This window comes from Stigmatopora nigra, chromosome 5 (genome assembly GCF_051989575.1).
Source record: "Stigmatopora nigra isolate UIUO_SnigA chromosome 5, RoL_Snig_1.1, whole genome shotgun sequence".
In the NCBI taxonomy this organism is placed as follows: Eukaryota; Metazoa; Chordata; class Actinopteri; order Syngnathiformes; family Syngnathidae; genus Stigmatopora; species Stigmatopora nigra.
Genome location: NC_135512.1, coordinates 6,093,341 through 6,111,632, shown reverse-complemented (window position 1 = coordinate 6,111,632; position 18,292 = coordinate 6,093,341). Strand labels below are relative to the sequence as shown.

Here is an 18,292-nt window from a genome sequence, read left to right as displayed (position 1 = left end):
TACATGTTTTTTGTAATGTAATTATCTGAATGGACAGAATAGTTTACAATTGCATATTCTAATATTGTTATTTACAATAGAGCCATACAGAAAACAGTCACTAGCCATATAAAGGGTTAATTGCACGTATGTTGATATTTTAGTCACGTGACTTGACACGTCACATCATCCCGGTAGTGATGTGAACGGGCGGGAAGTATAAAGTTTAGAGTACTTGAATTACTACAAAAGGATTGCTCTGAAAAACATAATAAATGTAATTTGTTGAAAATATAGCGGTATTCATCACACCAGTACGTAAGTACAAACTACAAACCACCTCGTTCATTCACTTTATGCCTACTTGTAGCTATCTATTCGATAGTTAGCTTGCGAATAAGGACAGGTCAATTAACTCAATTGTATTCCAACTTCGTTCAGATTCAGGATGGCGGACAGACACCTTGTGAAGGACTTAAAACTTTGGGCGACAGAAGAGTTTAATTTGCCCTCCGAGAGTCTGCCGCCGACCAGCTACTTCAGATCGTCGGTGTCCTTGTCACGTTATTATTGTTGCAATAGCATAACTGATTTGAACAACAATGCTAACTCTTTGTGTATTTTTTCAGGTTGTGTGCTGGGAAAAGAACGTCAATTTGGGAGTATGTCATCAGTCACGTTTTCCAACAAAGGTTTGTCTCGTAAAATGTAACTTTGTTTGTCAAATTGGATAACGCCGTCAATGGCAGCAAATGGGTTTGTTTTGGCAATTACACTGGGTGGGCTAAGTCAGACCTTGATTATTAAATCTTATTCATCATTTGTTCGCCTTGTATATGTTTATTTCTCACTGAAACATTTTCTTTCATTTCTAGAACCGTCAAACTCAAGCGAGACAATCTTCTTTGGTATCCTTTTTTTTTCTTTCTTGTAACGTCTTCAGAATGTTGTTTTGGGAACCAATTAATGTTTTGTTATTTATGTGAGACCAAAAAAGGGATTTTGTAACCAGAAAGTAAACTGTTAATGTTGTATGTATTTTCCTTGACAATATCTAAAAGGTACAAATCACTTCAAGACAAAGAGGTAGGATTTAGTAATTCCGCTCCTAATGACGGATATATGTTCATTATTATATTCTTGTGTGTGTTCAGGTGAAAGAATGTCAAGGCCAAAACGACTTGGCCAAGATGAGCAAGATTCAGATTGAAATCCAACAGCTTAGGGATGAGATCGACCATCTTGACTCCAAGATCAGTGAGACTGAGGAGCATCTTGACTCTCAAGGTTAGTCCAAAAACTCTCAAATTGATTTGGATTTTTAAAAAAAAGGATTAACATTGTATTTCTTATGTTTTGCCCTACTTTCAAAGAGCGATCCATCAAATCTACATTGTCTCAGGTGGAAGAGAATCATTGCAGGAATTTGCTCCTCCAGGCTTTTAAGCAGCGCTGCGTGTCGGATCGGAAGATGCTGACGAGTGACGTTGAAGAGGTCTGTGATTTTCGTCAGGCTCTGGAGATGTTGGCAAAGTAAGGCAGAAATAATCTTCAGGAAGTGCCACCACTTGAAGGCACCTTTTTTTTTAGACAATAAGCTTAATTTTTCTACATGGCAGGAAAGCAGAGTCTGATGTGCTGTTTGGGAATGGCTTTTCCAGCAATTGTGATGTTGACACACTCCTCTTTAACTCCCCGATATCAATGGAGCCACAAGTCCTGGTAGGAACCTCTCAACTGTATAACCGCGATTCCAATGACGTTGTGTTAAATAAATAAAAACGGACACAATGATGTGCAAATCAAGTTCAGCCTATTCTTTATTATAGTACAATACAAAACCAATATACTTCATGTTCAAATTGGAGAATGTGTTTTTGGCGAATAATGATTCGCTTGTAATGTAATTAAACAAAAAAAATCATAAACTTGCAATATGTTATTTTTTTTATTCTGAAAGCGTGAAGTGAGACAGCTGTGTAACGAGAGGATTCATTTTTATCAATCTTTACAAGAAAGTGAATTGAATCATTCTGACTGTGAACGGTAAGAGACTCATGGCCTATTCTTAACAAAATTATAATATTTTTACCTGTTTTTTAAGTCTTGGTTAATATTTTTTCTCCTGTCGCAGCATGCCGGACGAGAAGAGGAATGCTGTGTTTCAGTGCTGGTTGAGTGCTGTGGAGGTAGATAGTACACATTTTTGTATAAAAGTAAGAACTCAATGAATTAATACTTGTCATCTGTTTAGAACCTGGCAGAGGCTTACCCTATGAGTCACATTACTTCTGCGTTACAACATTGGCTTTCTCAAGAGCAGAAGGCATTGGAGGAGAATGTTTGCTCTCAGGATGTGAAGGATATTGGGTAGGAAAATCAAAAGTTTACCTTTTGAGCACATGTGTCAAAGTGGCGGCCCGGGGACCAAATATGGCCCGCCGCATTATTTTGTGTGGCCCAGGAAAGTAAATCATGAGTGCTAACTTTCTGTTTTAGGAACAAATTCAAATGTAGAGTATAGATGTATATTACATTTCCTGATTTTCCCCCTTTTAAATCAGTAATTGTAATTTTGTAATTATTTTTTCTGTTTTTAGTTCAAAAATAATTTTGTAAAATCTATAAATATATAAAAAAGCTAAAATCCCCATTGTTTTAAATCTATAAAAAAAACTAGATATCCAATTCTTTTAATCCATTTATTTTTTTTAAAATCAAAATACACCCTTGCCTTAGACTATTTTGATTTCTAAATAATTTTCTGACTGTTTTTCTTTAATTCTAGCTTGTCTCATGAAAACAACAATCTCCTGGACATTTGTTCAGACGAGAATGACGACTTGCCATCTGTTCAGGCCCTCTTGGATGTCAGTTTTACAAACATATACAACATAACAACCAATATTTTACCATAGTGTTTTCAGTAATGACTGCGTACGTCTCCATGATTGTAGGCTGCCTGGCAAGAGGTAGAGGAGAAATGTGTTGAATTATCCCTGACTCGTACCAGAGTCCAGCAACTTCAGAACCAGCTAGCGGATTGCAGGACGGAGGTTGAACAGAAGCTGTCTTGCTTTGTCGATGACGCCAACAAAGACAAGTCGCCACTGTAATTCCACTACCACATTAATCAAGTTGGACTCAAGTTTTATTCTTAACTCTTGGTTGATGTTTTTAGGTCGGCTCTCGAACTGAAGCTCCAGTGTGTGATGAAAGTTGCTGCCAAGGATCATTTCCAAAACCACCTCATCCAGCTTGGCCAGCATGCCAGAAACCAGCAGGAAGTCATCCGCAGTCTCCATAGCCAGCGGAAAAAGATTATGGACTCCAGAAAGCTAGTGGTGAGAATTGCTGCACAACTTTAGGATTTCACTCTTTTGATATTGTTCAATTTGCATTGTCTTTTTTTCAGGTTCGCAGACAAGAACAGATCAATTGTCTGATCAAGGGAAACTCCTTGGCAAAATCGGAATTGTCCCGGATGTGCAAAGAGGTATTTCGCTCATCTTTTAATGCCTCGAATTAGATCGTACAATGTTTTAAAAGGGATACCATAAAATGCGCTCTTGTGGTTTTAGATGCAGGTCTTTTTGGAGGGCAAGGTGGCGACACAGTGTGAGGATGTTATCAGAGTTTCCAACAGTATTAGGAACTCTATCTCAAAGGAGGTTAAACAGATGGATACCATTTCGCTTCAAGCTCTGGACCGGAGGATTGTTGATGGGTAAAAAAAAAAAAATCATTTCCTAACGGTGTTGTCAACGAATAATTAATGACTACTCTACTATCTGGAAAATTAAACTATTAAACAAATTTTGACTTATAGTCTGGACGATACAGTATCTCCTTTAGCATTTAATGATCATTTTATGGTTTGTTGTGAACCGTCAACTTTGGAAACAAATTTTGAATCAAGTCAAATTCTCGACACGTGTGTTTCTTTAGAACGCAGAGAATTCCCGCATCATGGCTTTCTATCCATCGCTTGCAGTCACCGACCTTGAGCAGCCTGTGTCAGAACATGGAGTTCCCTCTCTACATGGTGAGCATATCACACTTTCGTCTCTTCTGACCAAAGTGTGACCCACTTTTTGTTTCCATGCCCCATGACGATCTGTTCCTTACAATCATGACTCAGCGGTTCACAATATGCGTCAAAAAGTAAAAGTTGTGGTCAATGTTCACTCTAATTTTTCGTTGGCCTGGGCAGAAAGACAACCTGTGAAACATGAATGTTTTACACTGTTTGACATTACTTATCTTAATTAAGGCTCCAGAGGAGTTGTGTGCCAAGGCGTGCAGTGACCAACTTGAGTGGCGTTTTCTCTGTCAGCTGCAACAACTTCACTCTACCACGCTGCAAAAATCCAAGGAGGAGGAAGCGCACCTGCTTGAATCCAGTCACAAAGGTAATCAAAACAAAAAATTGAGATCCATACTTTGGAATCAGCGCGAAGAAACCACTATATTTTTTTGTTCTTTATTGTTTTAAGACTTGCTGTCCAAAGTCAAGGCAGAAGATGGGAATTTGTTGAAATCTATGGTCCCAAGGGTCAGAATCCTTACCCAGAAATGTGCAGAAAGCCTTTCATATGAAGAGAAGCTCCAGACGTCCATCTCTGACTGGTGAGATGCAAAGCGAAAATTAACATACCGACTCGGGAGGTCTGTCAGGTTTTGCGATCATTCCTTTTGGTTGTTACAGACTGGGGGAAGACGCTGACCATATTCATGTTTTTTCACAATGATTTTACAATGTCATAAAGCAATACTGATTGATCAAATACGTTTTGACATTTTCAAATGATAACTTAGTCATGTATGTCTTTCTGCGTGTGTTCACTTTTGTAGGTGGGATCTTCCAGCACAGAATCTGGTCCCTGATGTACGCAAGGGAGGATTGACTTTCCAGCAATGGCTAGAAAAATGGAAGCTAGCTGCCAAATCCTAGATCAATGGAGTTGGATCATTCTTTTGGATGTCTATTGTTGTTCATGGAAGGCAAGAAGTAATAGACAATGAAATTTAACCACTTTGTAGATTTATTGAAGGATATGTCTGTTTTTCAGTTTTCATTCATATTTGATTCAATTGTACAATATATACACACATTCAAACACATTAATGATGAATAAAAAAATATTGATGTCATAGCAATTTGAACTGAGGGCTAGTGGAGAAGGATCATGTTAAAGCCACACAGTTGTCTGCCTGTCTTGCTCAGAATAGTGTCTGATTTTAAAAAATATATTGTATTCATCTGTTTCTGTTGTATTTTGAACTGTTGGGTTGTACTTTTACATTTTGTTCATCTATTGGTGTTGAATAAACAATGTGCCCATGTTGCCTTTCACAACTTTGTATCATTGCAAGGATGCAAAGACAATCAATGTTGTTAATTGAAGCTCTTAGCTTGTAGTTTAGTCATTTCTGCGTAGTTATCATTAAAGCGACGCGTATTGTGATTTTTGATGAAGTATCACCGCTTCTTTGCAGCAGTGTAGTGGGAGTGGACATAGATCTCACACATATAGTATAAGTAGAACCAGATGCAACATGCGCGCTGTGACCAATAGGGACAACCATCATCTCTCGTCCGCCATTTTGCGTCAGTGCCGTTCTACAATACATTTCACAGTTCATGTGCGTATACCGTAACTAACGCCGCCATCCACAACTTTTCCGCATCTCGCTCTATATATACGCTATCTATGGGAGTGGAGCTATCTCATTCTTATGAACTGAGCTCTTACCATCGTTGCACATGCGCATGAGGACTTTTACTCATTTTTTTCCCTCCTCTCACTTGACTCTGGTTTCCGGACGCTGAGAAACAAGCGCTGCCGCCGAATTTAAAGAGACAGGCGATAGTTATTTTAAACACGATAAACGGCAACCATTGTCCCTGAGCTTTTTTCCCCCTCCTCGGTTGCGTCTTAACTCGGCTCTTTCTATTCGACGATGTTTTGCCAAAGTCTCGTCGAGTAGCAGCTTGTCAGTCATCCGTCTCCACTCGGTTGGCTTTTCCGTCCGTTAGAGCCGTGCGAAACTGGCAAAGTAGGGGCTGCTCGACTCGCTTGCTCGCGGGTGGCAGGCTGGCTCCCCGACCGAGAGGACGCTTTGTCGGCTAGCCAACCCGCCGAAGCTTCGCTCCCAAGTTGGGCTCCTGCAGCCTCCCGCCGCCGGGCTCATGGCGAAGATCCAGGCGCACAGCACGGGAAAACAAATCAATCCAATTCAAGACAAGCCTTTCGTCATAACACAAAAGCAAGTGCAGCAGCAGCACTTCCAGAAGCTCAAGGTAAGAAGACAACGGCAAAAGGGGGAGGAAAAGTCCCCTCAGAGTCACAACCATTTTGTTTTATTACACCGGGCTTGCCTTGTTTCAGGCACAGAACGTCGAAATGAGTGAAAGGATTGTTAGCTGGCCGATTAGAACTAATTCATTTCTTAACATCCTGACGTCGACACGCAAGCTTAAAACGTGGAAAGTGTGTTTTGTAAAAAAAAAAAAAAAAAAAAAATGGCCGTCCCAAGTGACAGTCGAGTGACACAGTTTGCGCTACTTTCTTATTTTACCGTCATAAGCGGCCATGGAAAGCAAACGTGAACTTAAAAAAAAGAAAGAGAACAAAAAAGCTCGCTTGTGAGAAGTTCCTCCTTGTTCCCCTTTACCAACCACCCTGAACAAAGTGGAGGACGTCAGCCAGGCTAGCCTAGAAAGGCTACTCCATTAAATGAGCGGCTTCTTTCCACTCCTGTTCGTATCACAGTGTATGCATTTTTTACTGCCGTGAGCTGGTTAAAATGGGCGACGAATAAGCCCCGAGTGTCAAAAAAATGTGTATGCGTGCGTAGCTGTTGTGAGTTTTTTCATCGTCATTTTAATAGCTAATGCTAACACGAGTAGCCCTGCAAAGATATGTGACAATGCTTTGTGCGAACAAACATGCATTCTTTTGGAACCTAACCCCAAAAAACTTGCCCGTAGCGAACCGAAGAAAGACGGCGAGCAGCGAACAAAAGCCTCTTGGCTTGTTTTGGTAGCCACGCATTCATTCATTTATTTATATATTTCTTTGGCTGAACACGGCGTACAGCTGTTTACTTGAGTATTCGTTCGGAGATTTCGGATTGGACAATGACGACGTGTGCCCTGTTCGAAGTACCATTGAGAGCTATACGAGTACCATTGAAGAAAATGCATTATTTTTGGTGTGTGTATTCGTTTTCTAATTCGTCGTGGTTATTTGCTTGTTTGAGCTAAATATGAAGCAGCGTACGTCGTTAAACTGCAGCAGAGCTGATTCAGCATCCTGCTTCGTTATTTGACCATGTCGAAATGCTTGTGGAGAGACTGCTTCATATTCGAACTGTTTTCGTCGTGTGTTGCAGGTTGAAGATGCCTTGTCATATTTGGACCAGGTCAAAATACGCTTTGCCAACGATCCGGGCATATACAACAAGTTTCTCGACATCATGAAAGAGTTCAAATCACAGAGGTATTTTACCCTTTTATTATCTTTGTCCACTCTCATCCAAGACTGAAAAATGCAAATGCTTATCTGGAGAATATTTGTGCATTGCTTGCAATGTCTTTTTATACTTAATTGAGCAGCTATTTTGGGTCGCTTCAACATTTTTAGGGCAAATTACTCAGTCCACGTACAAAGAAGCTACGTTTTGGCTCACGTAGGCCACAATTTTAACATTTCCGATCCAAGTTAGGTAGGGGTTGCATAACCAGAATATATATAGATATCTATATTCATTCATTTTCCGAAGCACATCCTGACGAGGGTTTTGAGGGGTGCTGGAGCCTATCCCAGCCAACTATGGGCACCTGGCATAGGGCATCCTGGATTGGTTGCTAGCCAATCTCAGGGCATCAGGAAATGGACAACCACACTCTTATCTAGAGGCAATTTATAGTGTTCAACAAGCCTACCTTACCTGTTTTCACAATGTGGGATGAAACTAGAGTACCTGGATAAAACCCACAAAAGCCCAGGGTCTACACCCAGACTGGACACAATAAGGTCCGGAACTGGGATCGAACCCTCGATCTCAGAACTGTGAGGCCGACGTTCTATCCACAATCCTAGATATCTATATTTAACATTGATACTTTGTATATATATTTTTTTCACAATGACTAAAATTGACAAAAATATATTTCATACTATTACATTGGGAGTAGTGGCTGTAAATGCTTATGGTAAAATGCCATTGAGTAATCACTGCCAGTCCTTCCAGTCAAAATGAATTGTACATTTAACCCCGTCATTAGCAGACAATGAGTTCAATGAGTTCCCTATGAAACCCAGATATCTGATCACTAATATTTTCTTTAACCCTCATCTCTTCTTTAGCATTGACACCCCAGGAGTAATAAACAGAGTGTCCCAACTTTTCCATGGTCACCCCGACTTAGTATTGGGCTTCAACGCCTTCCTTCCACCTGGGTATCGGATAGAGGTCCCAAAGAATGGAATTGCCTTTCTCCAGTCACCCTTCTCCGCACAGGTGAGACAATAGCCACTTTCATTGCATACTCAGTAATTTGAACCTCCCTCGGCCATAATTAGATGTGTGGTCAAGTCTGTTGTGTTGTCCGCGGGATTTAACACAAGAGCTTTGAGCAGTGGCTATTACACCCAAACACATTCAACCGTTATTTTTTTTGTGTTGAACTGGCTGTTAGTCACTCATGTGGAACATATAGAGAGAGACAATCATTCATATTCACTTCATTGCTGAGCCCGCGAGTCAACCTGGAAGTCAGGTGAATGTCCAGTTACAACATTACTAGTTACAGTTAGTCTAAGGTCTCATATTTCACATTTTGGTCATGGCAAGCAGCATTTTAACGTTAAGGATTTTTTTATGACTTGGATGTAAACATAGTGTAGCTTTTGGAGCCAAAGTGTAGCAGATATGAAGCTCTTACATCGAGCTGGGCTCTGCTCCAGAGTTGTGATAAATTATTGATAGTATATTAGTTTTCTGTCAACAACTAAATCACTAATCGCATTTTTTCTACAGAATTATGGAGAAAAAGTCAGTTCTTCACATGCTTGCTGTAATGTGAGCTCAGTCAAGCTCTTGTCACCCTTACATTCGAAATGAAGTTTTTGCAGTGTTGGATTAAACAGAGGGACACATATAAAAGAGTTGTGGTTAGGGAATGTAGGATTTCAACTATTTTGATGTCATCTTTACCACATCACGGTAGGTGTCATTATTGTAACACATATTGTATTTTCACGACTATAAGGCACACTTAAAAGTCTTACATTTTTTTCCAAAATAGACGGGGCGTCTTATAATCCAGTGTGCTTTATATATGGGAAAAAATTACATTCGTCATTTAATCACAAATTCTCATGTTATATTTTGGGCAGTGAATCCGATCAATACATGTTCACCCAAATAGTGACAAACTGTGTCGGTTTGCTGTAGTAACACTTCACCAGTAGAACAAAGGGGACTTTCAGGCCTTTTTCCTGTCCTTCTGAGATTGTATTTAAATGGAGGCTGCTAATGTAGTGTCAAAATGACATGATTCTAATTGTGCCCATCATTTGAGCAATCATTCACTTGGTCCTAATTGTGTCATCTATTCAGGTGTCACCTGGCCAACCGGGGAAGATTGTCAGCACCTCGCCCGTGACGTCGACCTCTGGTGCCGCATCCGCCGCCACCACCTCTGAAGCCGGACCCGGACAGGGCGTTGACACCAAGCCGACCTCGGCGGAGTCCCTATCCTCCTCCATCTCGTCGAGCGGGCCCTTGGAAAATCCCGGCCGACTGTCCCTTCCTTTGGCGAGCAGAGAGAGTCAGAATCAGGCCGCGACCTCATCTGTGTCCCCGCCTGCCTCGGAGACCAGCCCGGTTGAGTTTGACAGTGCCATCAGCTACGTGAACAAGATTAAAAATCGTTTTCTGGACCACCCAGAGATCTACAGAGCCTTCCTAGAGATTCTTCACACCTATCAGGTATTAGAGACTGGCGATGTACTGTTTCAGTTGCCAGTCATGGTGACTCTCTGGCCTTTAGCCATTTACTCTGACTAATAGCTATTTTGATAATGCGCTCAGTGCTTTTTCATCTCCCAGAAGGAGCAGCTAGAGGTGAAGGAGAGCCGGGGCAGTCGAGGTGCCAGCGGCATGACTGAAGATGAGGTCTTTTCCAAAGTGGCCAGTCTCTTCAAGGGACAAGAGGACCTGCTAGCCGAGTTTGGACAATTCTTGCCCGACGCCAAGAGATCGCTGGTCAGTAGTCGAATGGGGAGCTATGTTGTTAGCGTGACCCATGAAAAAGTATTACGCTGATAACTGTGGCTTCTTAATAATATCAATGAATATATATATTATACAGTAATGCCTTGACATACGAGTGTCCCATCACATGAGAAATTTGAGATACGAGGAAAATTCTGAAAACATTTTTGCCCAAATTTGACATATGAGCATATGATGCAGCCGCTAGTTAGTCTTTTTCAAGGGAGGTGCTTCTTTTATTATGGTGACAGAAAAAACAGTTACCGGAATCTGCCAGGACTTGAAAGTAAACAGAAGGGGCTCCTTCAACACCAGCCAAAACCTTCGTGGCTGCTTTGATAACTTTAAAAAACGAACGAATAGTAGTTTTTTTTTTAAATGATTTGAGATATGAGTAAATTGATACACAAGCTTGGTCCCAGATCGCATTAAGCTCATATCGCAAGGTATTACTGTAATATGAATCTGTCTGAAGTGACACATGATCTAATGTCTTCTCGTTAGTTCACCGGAAATTCGTTAACGGGAGCCAAAGAGCAGCTGAAGAGAGCAGATGATGATGACCTGATAACCAAACAAAATAAAAAGAGGCCCAGACCCATACTCCTGCCACACATGTCTCCTCTGCTTAAGGTAGAGCCCCGGAAGACTAATCTATTGTTATCTTCTGTACGTCCGTATACTTTAATTTAACCATGACTGTCTTCCTGCTCCCCTGAAGAAAAAAATGAAGTATTCCTGTACCAAAGACCAGTCCATCGCTTCAGTCGGAAAACATGGAGTTCTCCGAGAATTTTCCTTTTTCGATAAGGTGAGAAATCTTCGACTGGTTTTCTATGGGAAATTGGCGCTTTAACAAATGACATGTATAAATAACATCACTGTCAATGGGATTTGTCACTCAGGTTCGCCGCTTGTTTAAAAGCCAGGAAGTGTACGAGAATTTCCTGCGCTGCATTGCCTTGTTCAACCAGGAGGTGGTATCGGGAGCAGAGTTGCTCCAGCTCGTCACTCCTTTCCTGGGGTAAGTAGATTTGTGGGAAATTAGTCATGGAGAGCAGTGCACTTCTAAAATGCAATTCACCACAAAATTCATCCAATTTGAAAAGTCTCGAGCCCTATTGCATAATTAAGTATGGCCTTTTTAAAATGCTGAAATGTAATTTACCCTCTAGCTCATCATACATGAAGTGCTCTACAAAGATGACAAGCATTTTCAAGTTAGCTACACATTCTACCCAGAAATCATGCATTGCACTGTTTTATTACAGTACTTCTTAGGACTTTAATCATACTAAAGCAGAACTTGGCAAACTACTGCCTGCGGGCCACAAACGGCCCGTTAGGCTTTTTAATCCGGGCCGCCGACATTGTCCAAATATTTATTTTTTATGTATTAATTTTCTATATTGCAGTTTTGGTGAGTACTTGCTACTTTTGAGATTGCCTTGCAATTCTAAGTAATTCATTTTTTAGCAAAAGTGCAAAATTCTCAGTTTTTTTTTTTTTAATAAAAGCAAACAGTGATTGGATTTCTGATGTTTATCGCTAAAAATTGAATCCAAAACGCTTTCCAGGAAATTTCCTGAAGTGTACACGCAGTTCAAGTCCTTCCTGGGAGACAAAGAGCTCTCTCATGCTATGTCGGGGCTGTCAGATCGCTACATGGAGGGAGGTGGAGGCAGGGAGGTGGATTATGCCTCTTGCAAACGCCTGGGATCCAGCTACAGAGCGCTGCCCAAGACCTACCAGCAACCTAAATGCAGTGGGCGAACCACGTTATGCAAAGAGGTGTGTGTATACATTTATCAATTCAATTCTGTTACAATATGTTGTTGATTTTTTTGAACAAAGAAGGCCACTAATGCTCTCTGCATTGATGTCTTCAGGTGTTAAATGACACATGGGTGTCATTTCCCTCCTGGTCAGAAGATTCCACCTTTGTCAGTTCTAAAAAGACTCCTTATGAAGAACAACTTCACCGTTGTGAGGATGAAAGATTTGAGGTACTTCATATTTTACAAAAGAAAAATATTTCCTTTTTGTTGTTAAACGCATGTCACAAAAATACTCTTTTTAGTTGGTTTTGCTCAGACATTTGGTCGCCGGTCATATGGTGACAGAGAGTTCACAGTTGAAACCAGTTCTCAAAATTATATTCATGAGAGTCGGTTTAATATCTAAGTACATTTGACCGGCGACCAAAAGGGACCAAAAGACCGGGGACCAAACGTCCGGTCACGGTTTTGAAACGCAATAATATAATTGGTCAAATGTGTGTCTTAGTTGGATGTCGTTCTGGAGACCAACCTGGCCACCATCCGAGTGCTGGAAAGCGTCCAGAAGAAGCTGTCACGTCTCTCACCCGAGGACCAGGATCGCTTCCGACTGGACGACTGCCTAGGTGGGACCTCGGAGGTCATCCAACGACGCGCTGTCTATCGCATCTATGGTGACAAAGCCCCCGAGATCATCGAGGGGCTGAAGAGGAGTCCGGCCACGGCTGTGCCTGTGGTGCTAAAGAGGTAACAGCTGCAACATTTTCGTTGGTTAACTCTCTAAGGCTCAAATTGAATTTTAGTAACAGCAAAAATTGAAGTATTAAAATAAAGTCAACAAAAAACAAATATAATGCAATTCAGTATAACGGCAAGAAGCTGGGAGATATTTGTTCTCATATTTTTCCTATTTTAAATCTCATTATACTTGTATAATGACAATAAAAGCATTCAAGCCTGGATGCCCCCTGGGTTTACTGAGCCTCCATTTATAGACATGATATATTTAAAATTTAAGGCTGCTTTCTGAATGGACATATTGTCCTGATTGTGTTTATCGTCATAAACTTTTAACTTTTTTTTTTTTAAAGCATAATTTGGTTGTCACATTCACAACACTAATTTGTTTCCTTGGGTCACAGGTTGAAAGCCAAGGAAGAGGAATGGAGAGAGGCTCAGCAGGGCTTCAACAAGATCTGGAGGGAGCAGTATGAAAAGGCCTACCTCAAGTCCTTGGACCACCAAGGGGTCAACTTCAAACAGAACGACATGAAGGCTCTGCGCTCGAAGAGTCTCCTAAATGAGATCGAAAGTGTCTACGATGAGGTAAGCATTTTTTTCCCTCCCCTCGACTACTCCTATAAACCGGCAGGGCAAAAAATGTAGATGCTTAATATTTTGCCCAATGTTCAATGCAGCGTCACAAATACGCCTGCACAATCAAATAGCAAAGGGGAATTATGGCTCATTACTCTTTTAGCTAGAGAAAAGTTTGCATTTTATTAAAAAGTTAAAGTTGCAATTTTGAAATACACATGAAACATTTTCACGCTTGTTTTAAGCGACAGGAGCAGAGCACAGAGGAGGGAGGCGTCGGACAGCAAGCTCGCAACGGCTCCAGCTCGGCATCGGCCAGCGAACCTCACATGGTGTTTACGTACGAGGACAAGCAGGTCCTGGAGGACGCTGCCGCGCTCATCATTTACCACGTCAAACGCCAGCCCACCATTCACAAAGATGACAAGGACCACATCAAGCGCATCATCCAACACTTTGTCCCCGACCTCTTCTTCTCACGCCGCGGTGAGCTCAGCGACACGGAGGACTGGACTGACGAGGAGGCGGAGACGGAAGAGGGGGGAGAACGGGCGAACGGACCACCGGCCGCGACAACGACGGCATCCACAACGTCGTCGTCATCATCGTCAACAACAACGACGACGACTCCAGGGGTAAACGCTAACTCTTCTGACGCGTCAGGAAGCGCAGCGACCACTAGTCAATCTCAACCTACGCAAGCTCCGACCCCGGCTCAAAGCCAGCAGCAACTAAACGAATCCAGACGGAGGCGCTGTAGCCCGTCCCAGCCGCCAGATACCGAGAGTAGCGGCGCTCCCGGCGGCACCAGCCAGAGCGCGACCGCCACCACCACCGCAACAACCACCGCCACCACCACCACCGCCGCTGCTTCTATTCCCGGAGCCACGCCCATGGAGGCCAGTTCAGGAGCAACCGCCGAGAAGGTGGACCTGCGTGACCCCGAAGCGGAGCATCAAAAGGAGATGGACGACGTCTACAACTTGTTTTACGTCAACAACAACTGGTACTTCTTCCTGCGGCTGCACCAGACTCTGTGCTCGCGCTTGCTACGAGTGTACCGGCAGGCCGAGCGGCAGCTGCTGGAACACCGTGCCGAGCAGAGCAGGGAACGATTGCTCGTGGCCGAAGGGCGGCGGGAAAAGGCCTGCGACCTTGCCATGGAGCTGCGCCTCAAACAGCCAAGTACGTAGCATATGCCTCTTAGCAACATTACTGTTATTAGCCAGCAATCAGCGTTTTTCCCTGTTCTATAATTATAGAAAATAGAGGTACAAGGTCAGATATGCAGTTAAATGTGGGGGCCAAAGCCAGAAAATTAGCATATGAGTGAATTGAGTTGCAGAATGAAAGGTGCTACTCCCACCTCCTTTTTTCATTCATTAATTTTCTGAACCGTTTATCCTCACAAGGATCGTGGAGGCGCTGGAGCCTCTACCAGCTAACTACGAGCACCAGGCAGGGGACACCTTGCTGGGCCTACAGGTTGATAACCTTAAAATGAGCTTTATATAATTTGTCGTGTGTTTATCACTGTGCAGGTGAGGTGGAATTAGAAGAGTACTACCCAGCTTTCTTAGACATGGTGCGCAGTCTGTTGGATGGCAACCTCGACTCTACTCAGTACGAGGACACATTGCGAGAGATGTTCACCATTCACGCCTACATCGGTTTCACCATCGATAAGGTTATCCATAACATCATCCGGCAGGTAGGCGGTGTTCTACATGTTCCTTTATTACTTCAACGTGTGGTGCTGACCTCTAATTTTTATTTTTTATCTTTTCACACAACTCTAGCTCCAGCACTTGGTCAGCGATGAGGTTTGTCTGCAGGTGGTCGATCTCTATCTGGCTGAGAGGAAGAGAGGGGCCGTCGGGGGGAACTTGTCTTCTCAGTGCGTGCGGTCAGCCTGGGAGACCAGCTACCAGTGGAAAGCTGAGAGAGCCATGGCTGAGGAGAACTGTTTCAAGGTCAGAGATTTAATAATTTTAAGTTGTAGAATTACAATTTATATCTGACCTTAATCTTTTTTAGGTGATGTTTATTCAAAACAAGGGTCATGTGACCATGACTATTGAGCTGCAGGACACTGAGGAGGCTCAGGCTGATGACCCCTTGGATGTTCAGGTGAGTGTGTTTGATACATGTTTAAAACAAAACAAGTAGTGTTGTTGCTTCAATATAATTGTTTTTTGCTATTTCAGTGCTTGTCCAGTTACATGGAGCAGTTTGTTGGAACAGAGTCCAGTTTATGCTCACAAGCAGATGGCTACTTTTTCAAACCTGTCTTTCTTCCACGGTAATCCACTTCAACTAACCTTTTCCCGTTTTTTCAAAGCATTTTTGTCATGCTAAGTTTTTTTTTTTTACAATTCACACACTTTTGCTGATTCAGAAAGTCAAGTTGGTATGTCCGTATGAGAAGATTTATAATTTGCATGTCTGCTTTTTGCAGGAATCTGCGCCGTTTTCGGCGCTGGCAGGTGCGTCAGGTGGAGGCCATGCGTTGTAAGCGAGAATGGCACCGGCAACTCGGCGTGGAGAATGCCGGCAGCCTAGACTGCCGCTTCAAGCTCAACACTCATAAGATGGTGTTTGTCATGAACTCTGAGGACTACATGTACCGCAGAGGAGCGTTGGTCAAGGCCAGGAAGGTGCGGCACCACTTCTTCTTCTTATCTTAATATTTACTCCATGTTTGAAATTCACCTGATACCCAGCACCTCTCCTCGAAATTATCTTGAATTTTATCTTAATGTTATCTTACATATACATTTTTCTTTCCCAGTCTCAGCACCGAGTGGCGGCGAACCAGCACGATCGCTTGGCCAAATGGCACCGGGGCTGGCGGGCTGAGCACGTCACGGCGTCGGCCGAGCGTACGGTGCACAAGTGGCTGATGGGAGAGGACGAAGAAGACATGATCCCTTGCAAGACCACCTGCCTGTCCACGGAGCTCAAGGGGCAAGCGGTCAATAGATACCGGGTCCATTACAGCGGTAGCAAAGCTCCTTCCTCGCCTTAAGAGGATGTACACACAGGGCTTACATGCATGGACATCCATACACTAAATAAACACTGCAGTACTTGTGTATGTACATTCACCCATTTGGGAGAAAAACCTCATCAACAACTAGTTTGGACTCAAGGGGGAGGTTATGAGAACGTCTTACCCTTCAACCCACCCACCCACTCACTCAGCATCAGCATCAGAAGCAGCATCTGGCACTAAAAGTCAACAAGACTTGACCACAATCCCGGTGATAGTTTCAGAAATGTGAATGTCTGTTTTCATTTTTGGTTCCCTTTTTTTCTTCTTTTTTTTAAATGAAAGTCCAGTGTAGTTTTTAGCTTGTATAGCCGGATAGCCTTCTGCTTGTTGGTGGGTTTAATGCGCATTTCTACAAGATCATGGTATAAACGCGTGTATGTATGTTTGTGTATCCTGTACTTCATTATGACAAGTATGTGCATATGTATTTTTTTCTATATACAGTATGCATTTACACCATTTGAAAATCATGGTTCTTTAAAGTGTTTGCTGTTGGCCAACTCTTGATGTTTGCATTAATTTCAATAACCCCCGCCATCCCTCCCCCTCTTTTTTGTATTGTAGCTAAACATTATCAGCGGGGCAAAAAAATAATCGAAGTTGATTGGTTTATTACTGATGACATGCATTATAATCTTGATTTCACTGAATGTTTCTTTGTGTTGTCAGATTTTTTTTTCCTTTTGCGTATTGACATTGAAAATAAAATCAATAATATCAGTGTTAAAATAGAATGTATAACATTTATCCTGTATCAGTTATCATAAAATAAACAACCTAGTTGTGACCTTTCTAGATGTTAATGGCAACGTCTTGTCTCAAGAATAATAGAATTGAAGCAAAACCAAGCTTAACCATAAATGTGATTAGGGTTTATTCAAATTGCTACTGGAGTGGGTTCAAATTTTCCACATAGAGTTTTATATTCATAATTTGAAATTTGCCTTAATGTCCCGTGACACGTTTCGTTTAAAAAATAATCAATTTTCGAACTTGATCAGGTGCTCGGGATCTTGCCGCGCGCATGCGCAACGAGTACGTTTTCCTAACGCGTTGGTCGTGGCTGGTGAATTTATTTCAAAACAATTGTTCAACATAATGCGCCCAGATCTGTTCCCAAGATGCATTTTTACGTTCAATACTTCGGTATTTCATCCTGGTATGTAAATAATCGTCGTATTTCTATCGTAATATAAAGAATATATAGTTAATTACTACCATTCCGGGAGATAATCATGCAGGTGGGAATCTTGAACAAACAATTTAATCATGCTTCTTATATTGTGTTGTCTTCCTTTTTCGTAGATTTTAAGTGGTTATTGCGTTTTTAAACCACTGTTTAACAATATTTGAACAATAAAAATATCTTATTACAGATTACAACCGATTGATATGGGTTCCTTAAACTTCATGCCTAAATGCTGCCATCAAGTGCTACGTAAGCTTACCTCCATGAGCGAGGGGCTATAAGGTGAGTAATGTGATATATTTTCTATTTGTCGTGAAATAGAATATTTGGGTTTATTTTTACACCTTTTTGAATGTATGAGCTCATTCATTTGGGATGGTGAAGTTTTTAACTTGGATAATATAGTCCTTGCAGTTATGTGACTTTTGCAGAACTTAATGTACTTGCTTGTTTACCACTCGGACGCAATAATAGATAGACACTGTTCGCCCACTTTTCACATTTATATGTCGAATCTACCTACTAATCCCTTCTTTCAGTATAGGATTTTAAAATACCCCTACATTTCACTTTTAGCTACTTGTTTATAACTCATTAAGCTTTTAATTTGGTGATTCCTTTTCAAATAAGTCATTTGTTTTTAAATTCCCTTTCGCAAAGCATTCTGGGATAACAACACTTATAAAG

The 18,292-nt window shown here is 41.8% G+C and overlaps 2 protein-coding genes across 5 annotated transcripts; both read left to right on the top strand.

Annotated features, from left to right (window-relative positions):
• Positions 1–143: 143 nt before the first annotated feature.
• On the top strand, positions 144–5,316 carry haus5 (HAUS augmin-like complex, subunit 5). The gene is made up of 20 exons (XM_077716640.1): positions 144–297; positions 421–525; positions 609–671; positions 855–887; positions 1,041–1,065; positions 1,134–1,266; positions 1,353–1,512; positions 1,599–1,701; positions 1,940–2,025; positions 2,114–2,168; positions 2,234–2,349; positions 2,768–2,849; positions 2,937–3,091; positions 3,161–3,323; positions 3,395–3,475; positions 3,561–3,706; positions 3,928–4,024; positions 4,253–4,391; positions 4,476–4,608; positions 4,834–5,316. Exons 2-20 carry the CDS (start codon positions 428–430, stop codon positions 4,931–4,933), a joined length of 1,968 nt encoding a protein of 655 aa, XP_077572766.1. The 5' UTR covers positions 144–297; positions 421–427; the 3' UTR covers positions 4,934–5,316.
• Positions 5,317–5,706: 390 nt separating this feature from the next.
• Positions 5,707–17,208, top strand: sin3b (SIN3 transcription regulator family member B). 4 transcript variants are annotated; one of them, XM_077716634.1, is made up of 19 exons: positions 5,707–6,283; positions 7,378–7,484; positions 8,355–8,508; positions 9,610–9,981; positions 10,084–10,257; positions 10,771–10,899; positions 10,988–11,077; positions 11,172–11,290; positions 11,844–12,057; positions 12,156–12,272; positions 12,553–12,791; positions 13,187–13,370; positions 13,613–14,546; positions 14,903–15,072; positions 15,161–15,334; positions 15,399–15,491; positions 15,569–15,663; positions 15,820–16,018; positions 16,153–17,208. In XM_077716634.1, the coding sequence occupies exons 1-19, from the start codon at positions 6,173–6,175 to the stop codon at positions 16,387–16,389; spliced, it is 3,912 nt and encodes a 1,303-aa protein (XP_077572760.1). In that variant the 5' UTR covers positions 5,707–6,172; the 3' UTR covers positions 16,390–17,208. The 4 variants fall into 4 exon arrangements, with proteins under 4 accessions (XP_077572760.1, XP_077572761.1, XP_077572759.1 ...); XM_077716635.1 differs by having other exon boundaries at positions 5,708–6,283; positions 10,102–10,257; positions 13,607–14,546; XM_077716633.1 differs by having other exon boundaries at positions 5,708–6,283; positions 13,607–14,546.
• Positions 17,209–18,292: the final 1,084 nt, after the last annotated feature.

Coding starts and splice junctions, on each gene's coding strand:
- haus5 (XM_077716640.1), top strand. CDS start 428: ATGGCGGACAGACACCTTGTGAAGGACTTAAAACTTTGGGCGACAGAA. Junction 526..608: donor CCGACCAGCTACTTCAGATC/GTCGGTGTCCTT, acceptor GTATTTTTTCAG/GTTGTGTGCTGGGAAAAGAA. Junction 4,025..4,252: donor TGGAGTTCCCTCTCTACATG/GTGAGCATATCA, acceptor ATCTTAATTAAG/GCTCCAGAGGAGTTGTGTGC.
- sin3b (XM_077716633.1), top strand. CDS start 6,173: ATGGCGAAGATCCAGGCGCACAGCACGGGAAAACAAATCAATCCAATT. Junction 11,291..11,843: donor CTCGTCACTCCTTTCCTGGG/GTAAGTAGATTT, acceptor AACGCTTTCCAG/GAAATTTCCTGAAGTGTACA. Junction 15,664..15,819: donor AAACCTGTCTTTCTTCCACG/GTAATCCACTTC, acceptor TGCTTTTTGCAG/GAATCTGCGCCGTTTTCGGC.